The 12500-nt window shown below is 40.4% G+C and overlaps 2 protein-coding genes across 7 annotated transcripts in view; one reads left to right on the plus strand and one right to left on the minus strand.

The window, feature by feature from the left end:
* The window catches only part of LOC138059473 (sodium-coupled monocarboxylate transporter 1-like), a 28436-nt gene extending 27040 nt beyond the window's left edge, over window positions 1-1396 (plus strand). For all 4 annotated transcript variants that reach the window (XM_068905100.1, XM_068905099.1, XM_068905098.1 and 1 more), the window contains one exon: window positions 1030-1396. In XM_068905100.1, the coding sequence (XP_068761201.1) occupies window positions 1030-1077 (48 nt within the window). In that variant the 3' untranslated portion in view covers window positions 1078-1396. The remainder of the gene's footprint in view (window positions 1-1029) is intronic.
* A 1162-nt stretch (window positions 1397-2558) lies between these two features.
* The window catches only part of LOC138059472 (ankyrin repeat and BTB/POZ domain-containing protein 2-like), a 24536-nt gene continuing 14594 nt past the window's right edge, over window positions 2559-12500 (minus strand). For all 3 annotated transcript variants that reach the window (XM_068905096.1, XM_068905097.1, XM_068905095.1), the window contains 8 exons: window positions 12188-12366; window positions 9392-9500; window positions 6408-6517; window positions 5346-5432; window positions 4896-4961; window positions 4698-4811; window positions 4192-4308; window positions 2559-3896 (listed from right to left, as the gene is read on the minus strand). In XM_068905096.1, the coding sequence (XP_068761197.1) occupies window positions 3819-3896; window positions 4192-4308; window positions 4698-4811; window positions 4896-4961; window positions 5346-5432; window positions 6408-6517; window positions 9392-9500; window positions 12188-12366 (860 nt within the window). In that variant the 3' untranslated portion in view covers window positions 2559-3818. The remainder of the gene's footprint in view (window positions 3897-4191; window positions 4309-4697; window positions 4812-4895; window positions 4962-5345; window positions 5433-6407; window positions 6518-9391; window positions 9501-12187; window positions 12367-12500) is intronic.

The following is a 12500-nucleotide window of genomic DNA, read 5'->3' on the forward strand; positions in this document are numbered from 1 at the left end:
TTAAAAATCTTGAGAAGGCTGGATCGGGGAGAAAATGACGTCAAAGACTCACAAGTTTAAAAATGCAATGCGTTAATTTGTACGCGACTGAATTAATATGCAGCCCGGGATTTTCGGGCTTTCAGCTTTTTAAACATGTGTTTTGCAAACATAATAATCTGCGTTTGCACGTGGCAATGACGTCCCACTGAGGTCCAGTCGGTCAGTTTTGAACGTGAGTAATGGCGTACCGTGAAATCCAAAACTTACACTCAAAGTAAACAGCCTTTGGATAAAAATCAAAGCTCGAAATTTTGCTAGGCAGAAGTTGAGCAAACGCACATTCAAAATCTGAAGAAAAAGAGGAAGTGATTTTTTGATCTTAGTACCACTTTAGACTAGTGCGTCTTTGAAGTTATTTTCTCCTCCATCTTTTAAAGTTAGGCAGCGTTTACGCGAACGCGGTTTCACGTCGACAAAGTTTCACGACTTTAAAACCAGAGCAAAATCGATGCCGTTTGGAAGTGCTTACACGGAACCGTTTTCGTCAAAAATTCAAAGTCGTGATGGTATAAGGGAGCGCTACAGTATGTGCTAAATTCACCATTTTGAATGGAACAAATTTCGCGCCAAAATAGTAACCTCTATTCCCGGGGCACCCTGTCTACTTGCCCGAGGCACCCTAAAGGGTTCATCCGAGGTTATCCTGGCTAACCAACGTGAGATGGCGGCGCGAAATTACCATCCTGGGCGGATTATTGTTTCCTCGTTACCACTTACCAGTGACATCTACGGAACAAAATGACAAATAAAGTGCGAAATTGTTTTCGTAGACGATGAAAAGGGGCCGCTAATTTAAACTTTTCGCCAGAACTTTACTTTTGTCCGCCATCTTGTTTGTTGCTTAGTAACCACTAGAAAGATCCCGCTTAGATGATTTTCATGTAATGGTGGGGTATTTTATAACCCTCCTAGCAAGTTAACTTGGTCAGCAGGGGTAACGTCCCTCCATGTAGACGGGCCCTAAAATTGGAATTATATTTCTTTCAGCAAGCGTGGATAAATGAAGACTTGAAAGAGAAAACCTCGGAGTTGTAAAAGAAAAATGGAGTTGTGGCGAACAAGTCGACATTATAAAGAAAAAGGTCCGTGGAGAATGACGCGGATGACAACACAAACTGGATAATTCCAAACTTTTACATTTTTTTTTCTTTTTCTATGATTCCTTTTAAATTTATTTCGTATCCTAAATCGGTATTCTTAAGAAAATTTGAGGGTTTGTAGATATAGGACTGAAATCAGTGTGTCCTGTGATTGACTCTCGGTGAACAGGGCCATATATTTAATGGGGAAAATTTGTTTGTATCATTTCTAGGATAGAAAAACACACAGAAATAATCAGTATAGAGTGTTTTCACTCACGTGATCAGTAACTTTGTTTTTCTTCAGAAACAAAAGAAAACGTTTGCATGATAACAGAACTCAATTCCCGGAGGATTATTTGCATGGCTACACAAACATGGCAGCCGTTCCATTGTTTGATAAAGTTCAAAGTGCCCTTGGACGTGAGGTGCCTGGGAATGAAATCGGAATGCTAACAGTTAAGCCTAAATATTGTTTTAGGCCTAATTAGGCCTAAGGTTAGCACTTCTAAGGGTTTGGGCTTTTTCAACAGTTACGTTATAACCTCAGTCTGCATTTTACACCGACCGATTCCAGTGATTTAATTTCATTCCCAGGCACCTCACGTCCAAGGGCACTTTGAGATACGTGACGTCATGGGAAAACACTCTAAAGGTGGTTAACAACCCATCTCAAGAGGCAAAGATAACAATATTGCAATACACAATTGCTGGTGGACGAACAAAAGGAGCTAATGAGAGATCTTTTGTTTTCGTCCACCAAAATGGCGGCGAAGACTTCATGTAAATAACCACCCATTCAAATCTTTTGGGTTGATTATTGGAAAATCATTACGCAAAATTTAAAGGATCTTGTCAAACTCTGATAATTTCTTCTCAAGCCTTTTGCATTTTTTAACCGTTGTACTGGACCGAATCTGTTTCAGCAGAATCGGTCGGGTATGGGTTCGTGTAAAAATTAGTTTCGGATATTTTTTCAAATTTAGATAGCTGCCGACATCGACAACGCTCAGTAAGGATGATCAGCATAAAGACAAGGAATGATTACGTAGCCGCCAGTATGAATACGGTCTATTACTTCGTATTTCTGTAAAATGCACATCATGTTATGGCTGAAAACTTTCACGAAATGATTTGTTTATTCCAAATAGTTAATTTCTGAACATCTGCTTTCAAGGCGAACACGTCCTCGTTTGGTTTGTGTGAAACATATGCCTATAAGCTATCTCCGGGTATAGTTATTTGTATGGCTGCCTTGCCAAAGATTAGGCCTTTGAGGTGACGGCTGTTCATAAGCTCAATACATTTTAAACGAGTATCCTTCAGAGATCCATATGCGGCATAGTTTAGAGGGCTGCAATATTCATGGTATAAAACTAACGGCACGAAACATTTACAACAACGCATGTAAAGTGAATTGACTTTAGTCATTCAAACGACTTTAAAAAATTGCAGTTTAATACGTTTGCATAATCAGCAATCAAATAGGTTTACACTGATACGAAGGAAGGGATTTGCAATGGCCAATGACTCTTCTACTCCTCCAAATGAATAACACTTATGGTTTCTCGACTAATAACTGATACCTAACAAAACTACTCGATTCTGATTGGCTGAGAGCGGAGCTGTTTTCTGTAAACACAGTTCAAAAAAGCACCCCCAGTAGTGTAGCAGCTGATTCAAAGATTACTTGCCATTGGTTCGCAACCCTTGCAGGAAACAATGATATGTCATTTCTATTGTTTTAGCTATTGTTTGGAGTCAGGATTGCGAACCAATGGGGAGTAATCTTTGGATTAGCTGCTACCCGAACAAGACTTAATGCAGTACAATTTACTCACAGAATTCTCGCTTTTCGATTGGTCAATGAACAAGCAAAGTCGGAGATAGCCAATCAAATGCGAGCCCTGGTTGACGCAAGTTACGACGCAATTGTAGCCCTGATTTCACCACCAAGCCTCGATTTCGGCAATCAAACGTCCAAATTTTAGCTTCAGCTGAATCCTAAAGGAGCAAACTTGAAAAGGATACCCAGGTGCGAACATTATTTCACATCCAGATGATGTGAATAATTTTGTGCAAACACGGCTTGGTAGTGAATTTTGGAGCAAATGTCGTCATCATGCATAAGGCTTATTATGAGTAGGGTCGTACCTCTTGTTGAACACTACATTTCATTCGCGGTATAGTGTCGTACTTCCTATTGTTTTCTGTACTAAATCCATTGTTATCTTTGTTCGTTTTATTGTTCTTTTGGCCAATCCGGAAGCCCGTTCAATGACGTACGACACGACGAGCAATTTTGCGTGATTACGCGATATGCTTGCGTTGCTTCTGCTTAACCTTCTCGAATTATTCTCACGTGAATTATTAGTAAGTAATCACATGATTTTTCTCGGGCAATTTTGAAGAATTAAGCACATGTAAATATTTTCGAAGTCTACAAATTGCACGAGTCCGCAGGGCGAGTGCAATTTCGTTCCACCTTAAAAAAGAATCATACTCGTGCTTATTTATTCCAAATTGCACGAGAAAAGTCATGTGATTACTTATACTAATCGTGTTCGTAATCTCAAATCGGCCTCGCGCGTCTGTACAAATAACGTCATCCTACTTGATTCCAAAGGTTGCAATTCCTCGTCAGCGTACATTCACGACCATTATAACCTGTCATTTGAGTCAGTATTCACTCGCTATTTAAACTTTAAAAGATGTCTTGGATGTGTTTCGAGAATAAATTCGCTGGACCAAACATGACTTGAGGGCAGCAAACAGCTAAACGGAAGAGAATTGCATCTGTTCAGTAAGAATGCTTGACTATCGATACTTATGAATAACGTATAGCCTGAGATTGGTAATGAACTGTTCAGTGTTGTAGGTTGTTGAGGCAGTTTAGCATCTGGTTAAATGCTGTTTGTCAGTACCTAAGCAAATAAGACACAACAAAGAAAGATAGAAAGCAAAAAAAAAACAAAACAAAACAGGGTAGAAAAAACAGGCAGGGGAGGCGGTCGTGATCAGGTTTTTGTGCGTCTAAAGTACGTAATGTTATTTAATGCGGTTTACTTACATCTTTTCCACTGTTATCAATCAATGCGTCTTTAAAAGTCCTAACGTCCATCATGCTTGCGAGGTTTCTTAGCATGAATGCTTCACAAAAGGAAACCAGCTCCTTTGCATTGCATAACTAAAATTTCACCAAGCAAACTTAGTTATTTCCCTGTTCAGTTTGCCTTATCTCTCTTACGAGAGACAACTTCACATAAAGGAAGCAGAAAACCGTAATCCGGAATTGCCGATCTCTCTCATTTAACCTTGACCCATCAGTTTACGGTATTATCTCAAATTACAATGCAGGTCCCGCTAAATAATCGCCAATCAGATTGGGCCTGATGACAAGAACGCCTCTGATTGGTTCGCAACAAAGTAGCCGCACGTGGGATTGCACGTGCTAAATGCAAAGTCGAGCGCAATGCCACAACGTTTTGCTCCCGCAAAAATCTAGCATTAGATGGGCTTCATTCCATCGCAGATCGTTTTTTGTTTAATGAACTTCTGACAAAGGTAATCGCTAACCTTGGCGAATGTGTACGTGTCAAGGACGGTCTCACAGACAAGGTGATCCGCGGCAAGACGCTCACAGCGACGCTTTAGTGAGTCTAACATGAAGAACTCTGAGGCCTGCAACAACTGAGTGAAACGCAAACGGCGATAAGAGGTCTGGTAGCTGCTGAATGAATAGAGCATTTACGTAAACTATACTTTGTCACTTGCCTCTAATATTGTGCTTTGCAAACTCGGTTGGTCCATCTTTCCACTGTATAAGAATTGAATCACGAGCTGGCGATATAATACAAAGACAGTAAGGAACTATTTCAACATCATTAACTTGCCTCAGCCAAATTAGATGGTCGCGGTTGCTGGTCGATAACTTGTTAGTGTTGCAGGTTCTTGTACTCATCTTAGAGGAGTCAAGGAATCTGGAGGACTCCCACATCTCTGATGGGCATGCGCAGGTCGCGAAAGAACAAAATGACATGCTGGTAGAATGTGGTAGTGCTGGCAGTGAATATCAAGGGTTAGACTCCTGCAGCCAATCGTATCAAGGGGATGTTAACCGAAAATAACATATTTATAGTTGACAGAGCGCTGTCAGACACAATCTTTCGTTGATTGCCGGACACACTACCATGGCCATTTTAATATCATTGCCTCCTTACTTACCGTAAATGTCTCATATTTAATGTCGCTTATTTCGATACAAGGACTGCTTCCGTCCTTCGATTCCAGAGGCATATCAGACAGCATTGCCTGCAAAAAGCCCAGATATCTTACAAATGAACTGAAATGATACCGAGATCAAATTTTGAGGGAACAATGTTAACTATATCGTCGGCGACAGAGTGATCGAATCGACTTGCTTTCATTTCGGACTTAACTACACCTCATCAACAGCAAATGCGCATTTAGCAAAATAAAAACCGAACCAAAAAGGTATGACATTTTCAAGTTTTTCTGATTTAGTCAGAGCTCATCGTAGTTACTCCACCAAGTTTTTTTTTTCTAATAGTGTCCGCCCTCAGCCTTAAGCAGCATCGAACTCGTAATCATTTGTTGTGAGTTTGTTGGTTCTCTCGTGTGTTTTAGACAACTTTCTCTGTGGATACTCCAGTTTTCCTCTTTATTAAAAAACATTTGGTTTAATTTTATCTGCCTTAAGCTTGCATGTTTGCAGTCTATGTACGCTTTGAGGCTTATTATCATGTTATTACAAACCACACTGAAACTCTCTCTAGCCTGCGATGGAGCAAGCCCTCGCATGGTGGTTGGAAAATGTTACTTGGAAGCTTAAGCACGCGCCTTTTTGAGACGCGGACAGCAACCGGAAAAGAAGTTTTCGCGAGCCAGGACAGTATTGTGTCCCAGCCTTTTATACTAATCATCTTTAATGGAGAAAAGATACTTAGAAATGTAAATGTGGTTGTGTGAAGACAAGTTAAAAGGGAAAACAGCTAACTTCCGCTTGCTGTCCACGTCTCAAAAATGCGCTTGCTTAAGCTCTTTACTGACGCGCGTGTCATGAGTGGAAGGAGACACGGAGTCGTATCGCTCTTGCGCGACGTCTTCCAAGTCTCCTATTACTCGCAATTTCGGATAAGATAAACGTCCTTGGTAGGTTTGGGTTTACCATTTGAAGCTTATTTTTTCGGGAAGGAATTTCGAAGTCATGAGTAAAGCACTTACTTCAGCAAACGCCCGTCTTCCACGAAATTGTAGGGTTCTTACCTTGAATCTTTTAGACGCTGTTGCTAATATAATCTTGTGAGCGTAAAAAGGGCGACCTTCAACAAGGAAGGTGACATCAGACATTTCAGCACTGTTGATGTAATCTGCTCCTGAAACAAAAGCGCGAGAAAGGAAATTTCAGTCTAGTGCCGCCTAAATCCGGTCGCGTTGATCTACAAGAAAATGGCGGATCGAAGTCAATGTGTTGCCAACTAGAAGTGTCACTCAATTAATGTCCAAGAATCCCAAATGCACGGCCAATAGGGAGACTAACGTCTAAGTAACTAAGAGTAACTTTTGAGACAACATGCTTATTCGAATTAACTGAGTGACTGGAATAATGTTTCCCAACAGAGCACGTATTCCAATAAAACGTTAACGCCGATGCTTGAGAAAGTGTAAGATGGATGGATGCCACGTTGTAACCGTTCGGTGGCCGCGTAGGCGATTCAATAAATCTCAAAAAAAAAAAAACGCATTTGGTAAGAAGTTTCAGATTAGGAGTAAAAACGTTGTACCCTAAGATTAAGAGATGGTTTCCTCAGACCTATTTAGGTTAAGAACTAGACGCTCCATGAGCGTACACTGGGTTGCCTGTGATACGCGTTACACAAAAACAAAAGGCACTGATTTGGGCGGTATTGAACTGCAGCGTTCCACTTATTTTTTTAAGCGGGGGGGCTTTGTGACCATTTGAGGGGTCACCCAGACGTCGTGCCAGCAGAGGCCCTTTGGCTCACACGTTCACACGTTTAATTCTTTTAAATGTCCTGTCCCATTTTGAGGTCTTTCAGTTTTTAAAGCTTTGGTAATAAATTCATTTCAAGAATGACAAAACACGCTCTTGAGTAATCTCACTCATTTCTCCTTAAATAGTCTGCAAAAAAAAACTAACTGCAAATTGCTATTACAGACGTTTTCCTGCATGTCATGCATGTCTTGCAGTTGCACTAAGCGAACTTTTATTGCACACACTAAGGAAGGAATGAAGATGTTGTTTCCGCTTCATAATTCCTCTTTTTTTTCGGTCTAATCTTATTCCGGGTCCAATTTTTTTTTCACTTTACGTTTGCACCAAAAAATACCGTAAAAGCCGGGCGTTAACAGTAAGAGGCAAGCCAAAAGACAGATGAAGAAAAAAGATAACATAGTTTTTTTTTATATATATAACCTTGAATCGAATTCTCATCGAAATATTAATGACAATCGATCGTAAAAAAACAGAAACATTTCTGCAGTCTTTGACTTACAGGAATCAAGGGGAAGGTCATGATGTTCTGATCATGTGGTACGCAACCATAACGGAGCCTGTGATCACCTTTTGTCAACTGAATGAAATACGGGAAAGAATGTTAATCGTTCGTCGTTTTCAGAGCACAACAACGTAGCCAAGAAACGTCCGTGTTTGGTTTTTTTAAATTTTGTTGTAATATTTAACTGGATATTTACATTTTATCTGTCTGGTAAGGAAGCCTTCTTTGTCGGGTTCCTGAGAAACGTTCCTATTTTGACTTCAGGGTGAACTATTTACACAATCATGAGATTGAGCGGCCAATCGAAACAGAGTTTGTAATTGAAAATCTAAACATTTATGAAATACGAAAACAGACTTGCGAACACGTGAACCTGATTTATCGCAAATCACATCGCTGACAAGCATAAAAGCGAGGGAAATGGTTAATAAATATGACGTTTCTTACTATATGAATGTTTTTGGGTTAGATTAAAGCGATATATTGTTGAAAAATCGTCGTGTTAAAGGGGCTATGTCGCGCAAAATGATGTAATTTCATGACACTCAAAATTTCCAAAAAGCATTGAGTAATGTAAACAATCTTTTCACTAGTAAGTCGTAGCAATACATTGGATTAACCAGGAGGTAAAAGAAATATTGCAGGCTTCCCAAATAAACTTCATTTTGCACAATAATGACAAAACAGATCTTTTTCTTATTTTAAAAACTTGGCTACCTATTAATCACGCTATGCAAATTTGTTAAGCTCGAATATTACGCAACATGAAAAATTTACAAAGGCCGGAAATTCTCACAAAAGCCTTTTCCAGCAAAAAAAATTGTTTAAAAGCAAACAATATATTTGCTATTAAGCAAAAAACCCTTCCTGAACACCCCAGCAAACCATTGTTGCTGTTCAGCAACCTGGTTCTTGTCATTGCTGTCTAAGGTCATCCATTTGGTGTGGACCGTGGACTGTGGACTTTACGAATCTTCGCCGAAATGCCCTCGAAGCCCAAGCCGAGCCCGGACATTTTTTTCGACTTAGATGGGACTCGAGCACTGCAATGGCGGTAGCTGATGTAACACAAGTGGTGTTTTATTGGATCTTGAGAGAGAATGAAATTAAAGATTCACTGAATTTTGTCCACGCTGTCGTAAAAACCTTAAATTTGTTCATTTTATGTTGTAGTTTTGACGAGCACGAGAGCGAAATGCACGCAAATGCATGCTGCACGTGCAGCACGATTATTTTTCCTCTTTTCACCAGTAATATATTACTGCGTTTTAGCGTTGTCGTTGCCGTAGCCCTACTGTTAGCTATAGGGAATTTAAGATCTACAACGGCGACGGTCGACGAAAACGTCACCTCAAAATATATCTTTATTCTCTCATAAGTCTTTCTCGATTATTCAGTCTCGTTCGCGTCCTACAATGTGGGCGAAGTATCCTAAAAATAAATTGGTACGAGCGGTTTTAAAGTTAAAATAGAGAATGAAAGATTCTATGTTGCGTGCTTACGTTGTCGTCAACTTCAAATTTAGTGATTTCACGTCGTCGTTATGCAGAGGACCGCTGAGATACTTGCTAAAATCCGTGCTGCACGTGCAGAACGACTATTTATGCTCTTTTAACCAATGATATTATTGCTTTGTGGTGTTGTCGTAGTCGTAGCCGTCGTCGTTTCTTAAATTCCCTGTTGTTTAGCCAAGCTGGCAGCATTTGGTTTGCGTGCACGCCGCTTTCTTACCAATTCGAATGCCAGTTTCCATAACAGGAAGATCCATAATTTCTTGAAGTGGCTCACTGCCGAAGCAACACGACAGTACTGAAGCGAGTTCCTTTGAGATGGCCAAATCCTAAACAATAAAACAAAGCAAGTGTCATGCACTAAGCCATATTTGTCCTACTCGTACGAACATTAAAAGAGTCATTGAAAGAGGGTGCTAAATGAAAACCTTGCGTAGCCTTTCATATACCGGACTAAAATGGCGAATTAAGGACAAAAAAAAAAACATTTTTATTATCCTTAGGCTTTTCTAATTAGGTATTGTCGTGTTTGATTTGTTTTTTTTTGTTTTGTTTTGTTTATTTCAAATTCGGTATATGAGAGACCAGCCGAAACCTTGGGCAATTTACTTTAAGGGCGCTTTCCCTTTGTCAGAACTGGCCGGTCACACGTCCCGTCAGTTTGCAAAGTGACGCAAGAATTTGAAGGAACATTTGTATGATAATCCTTTTTTTTTCTTCTGGTGGAGTATATGGAATCCTCGAAGTCTTTCCACATGCTCGGTCTGGCCGGTCCGTTCTGTACAATGGAAAGCGCCCTAACCCTAACCTCATTCAGATCTCTTGTTCAATTACAAAGCGCTAAAAGTAGTGTAGCTTAAAGACGACCTGCGCATTAGGGTTAGGGTTAGGGTTTAGGGTTAGACTTAAGCCTCCCATGACAACAACTCGGTGGTGGGTCAAATAACTACTAGTTATTGTCCAACTGTAATAGTTATTGTACCGAAAACGCAGGACAGTTAGTTATTTGTACACTTGGTTATTGTACAATAGAGAACCGGTTTGACTAGTTTAGTCAACATTGCTGACGTTGCCCCGCACGCGCAAATCTGTCACACGTTCTTGGCTGTTTACAATTCGTTCGCTAAACATTTAGTGCAAGAAAGTTGGATAATAAATAGCTTATTATATGTTTTGGTGTGTAGTATCGTTGATTATTATATGGCAAAGCCAGTCTTGGGCAAATCCCAGCGCTCTGATTGGTTCTTTCTCGATCGGGATTTTGAAGTACGGACCGTTTCCGTGGAAACGGTCCAAGCCGTGTATTTTTGTTTTGGAGCAAAGCTGGCAAATTCATAATTTGAAACAACTTTAAATTGCGAATATTGTCATTCTTCACAGCGAAACTACCAGAAAAAGCTGAAGATCTGGAAACTTTTGATAATCATCGAAAACTGGAAGGCCATAAACGATTTTATGAACCAACAGAAAAGTGCAAACACAAACGAGAAGACGGCTATACTGATATGAACAGTCTTCTCCGCTGTATAGAAGGTAATAATTTGAAAAATGAGAAATTGAAAGCTTTCTTGAGTCCGAGCTTGACCACCGTTTGTCAAAGAAACAATCATCCATATAATAAACAACTTACTAACCTCACTTGCTCGGGACCGTACTGTGGAATATTGGCCCTCGGTCGTTTTTGTACGGACCTTAATGCGGTCGGTCCGTACTGCCACGACCTCGGGCCAATATTCCCCGGTACGGCCCTCGCGCTCGGTTAGTAAGCGGTTAATATTAACACAAATTAGGCGTGCATAGAAAAAATACTCGGTCTATCAATTAGAGTTGAACCTGTGATTTTCCTCTATCAATCTGGCCCCAGTTGTTCGATGGGTGGATAGCGCAGTCCACTGGTTTAATCGCGATTGTTTATTTGACTCTCCCAAAATTGAACAAGTTGAATAGATAATAAGAGTGATAGTAAACTTTAAATTTAAATTGTCTTTGAGATTTAGGCGCAAAAATATGGGAAGGTAGCGAGTTCCAATCATTGATGTACCTATTAAAAAATAATTTGTCCGGGCATGTTTTGGTCCCAGTTTAAAATTATGACTAGATCGGGCCACATATCATCCTCGTGGCTCGCCGTTGTATTGACTCGATAAGATTGATATGCTTAATTAATCAAATAAGGGTTCCACACAGCAAAGCAGTACTCCAGTGATGGTCTGACGATTTTTTTGAAGGCTGTCGCTACCGCTGCTGGAGACTTGTACCCAAACGAACGTCTTATTAACCCCAGGGCTCCATTTAAACTAGCTCTGCTAAATTGGACGCCCCTGGATAAATATTGAATTAAATTAAATTAATTTAAAATTAAATGGACGTCTTCAGTCGCCTTTGCACAGATTGACCATATATATGTTAATCGCAAGATAGGGTCACAGCGACACCAAATTGTGTTGTTCGAAGCATGGTTAGCGCTAACCAGGGTTCAATATCATGGAAACCTACATTAGGTTTTGATACCTCTTACTGCGATTTTTATAATTCTGCGGAATCTCACCTACAAGCGACAAGGGCCAAACTGCGTTTTGGCTTCCATCAATCAAATTTCCGGACATGGCCAGGAAGATCGATTCCACCTCCGGAAAGTGAATTGGAGTTTTCATTTAGTTCACAGATCGTATACCATTATGATATGCTTTTAGAAGTTCTTCAGTAAAGACATTCGTACAGATTCAATCGCTTTCCTTCGGCATCGAGTGCGAATGTACAACTGTGTACCGTGGGAACCAAAGATGCTGATTTGTGGTTTATGTCACGCATCAACTGATTTCCTCATCTGGGGTTGGCGTCGGAAGTTTGATTGATGGAAGCCAAAACGCAGTTTGACCGTTGGTGGTTAACGATAATTCCGCAGAATTAAGAAAACCGCAGTAACCAACCGTTAGCGCTAACCAGGCTTCGAGCAACCGGTCCCTGAAATTGGTCGTATTTGAAGTGAACTAAGAAGTTAGCCACTAAGAGTCACCTCGCATTCCTTAAAAATGTTGAAAAGGATAACCACCCCGTCGTCGCAGAAGTCTTTTGTGTACTCATCAGCTGACATAGACTGGAAGTCACTCAATAGAGATCTCAGGAATGACTTTTGCCCTGTCTCGTACGCATGTCCGACTGTCCTACTCCAGCAATGAATATTCCATGGGACACCTGTCAGACCGGTTGAACAAAGAGCCACACTGTTACTTTAGTAGTAAGAGGCTTCACCTTTTACGAGACGCGTGGGAATATTAGCAACTTTAAGGACGGTGCCCACTGATTTAAAGGTATTTTTGCCCCGGTGT

The sequence above is a fragment of the Montipora capricornis genome, chromosome 8 (assembly GCF_036669925.1).
Source record: "Montipora capricornis isolate CH-2021 chromosome 8, ASM3666992v2, whole genome shotgun sequence".
Classification (NCBI taxonomy): domain Eukaryota; kingdom Metazoa; phylum Cnidaria; class Anthozoa; order Scleractinia; family Acroporidae; genus Montipora; species Montipora capricornis.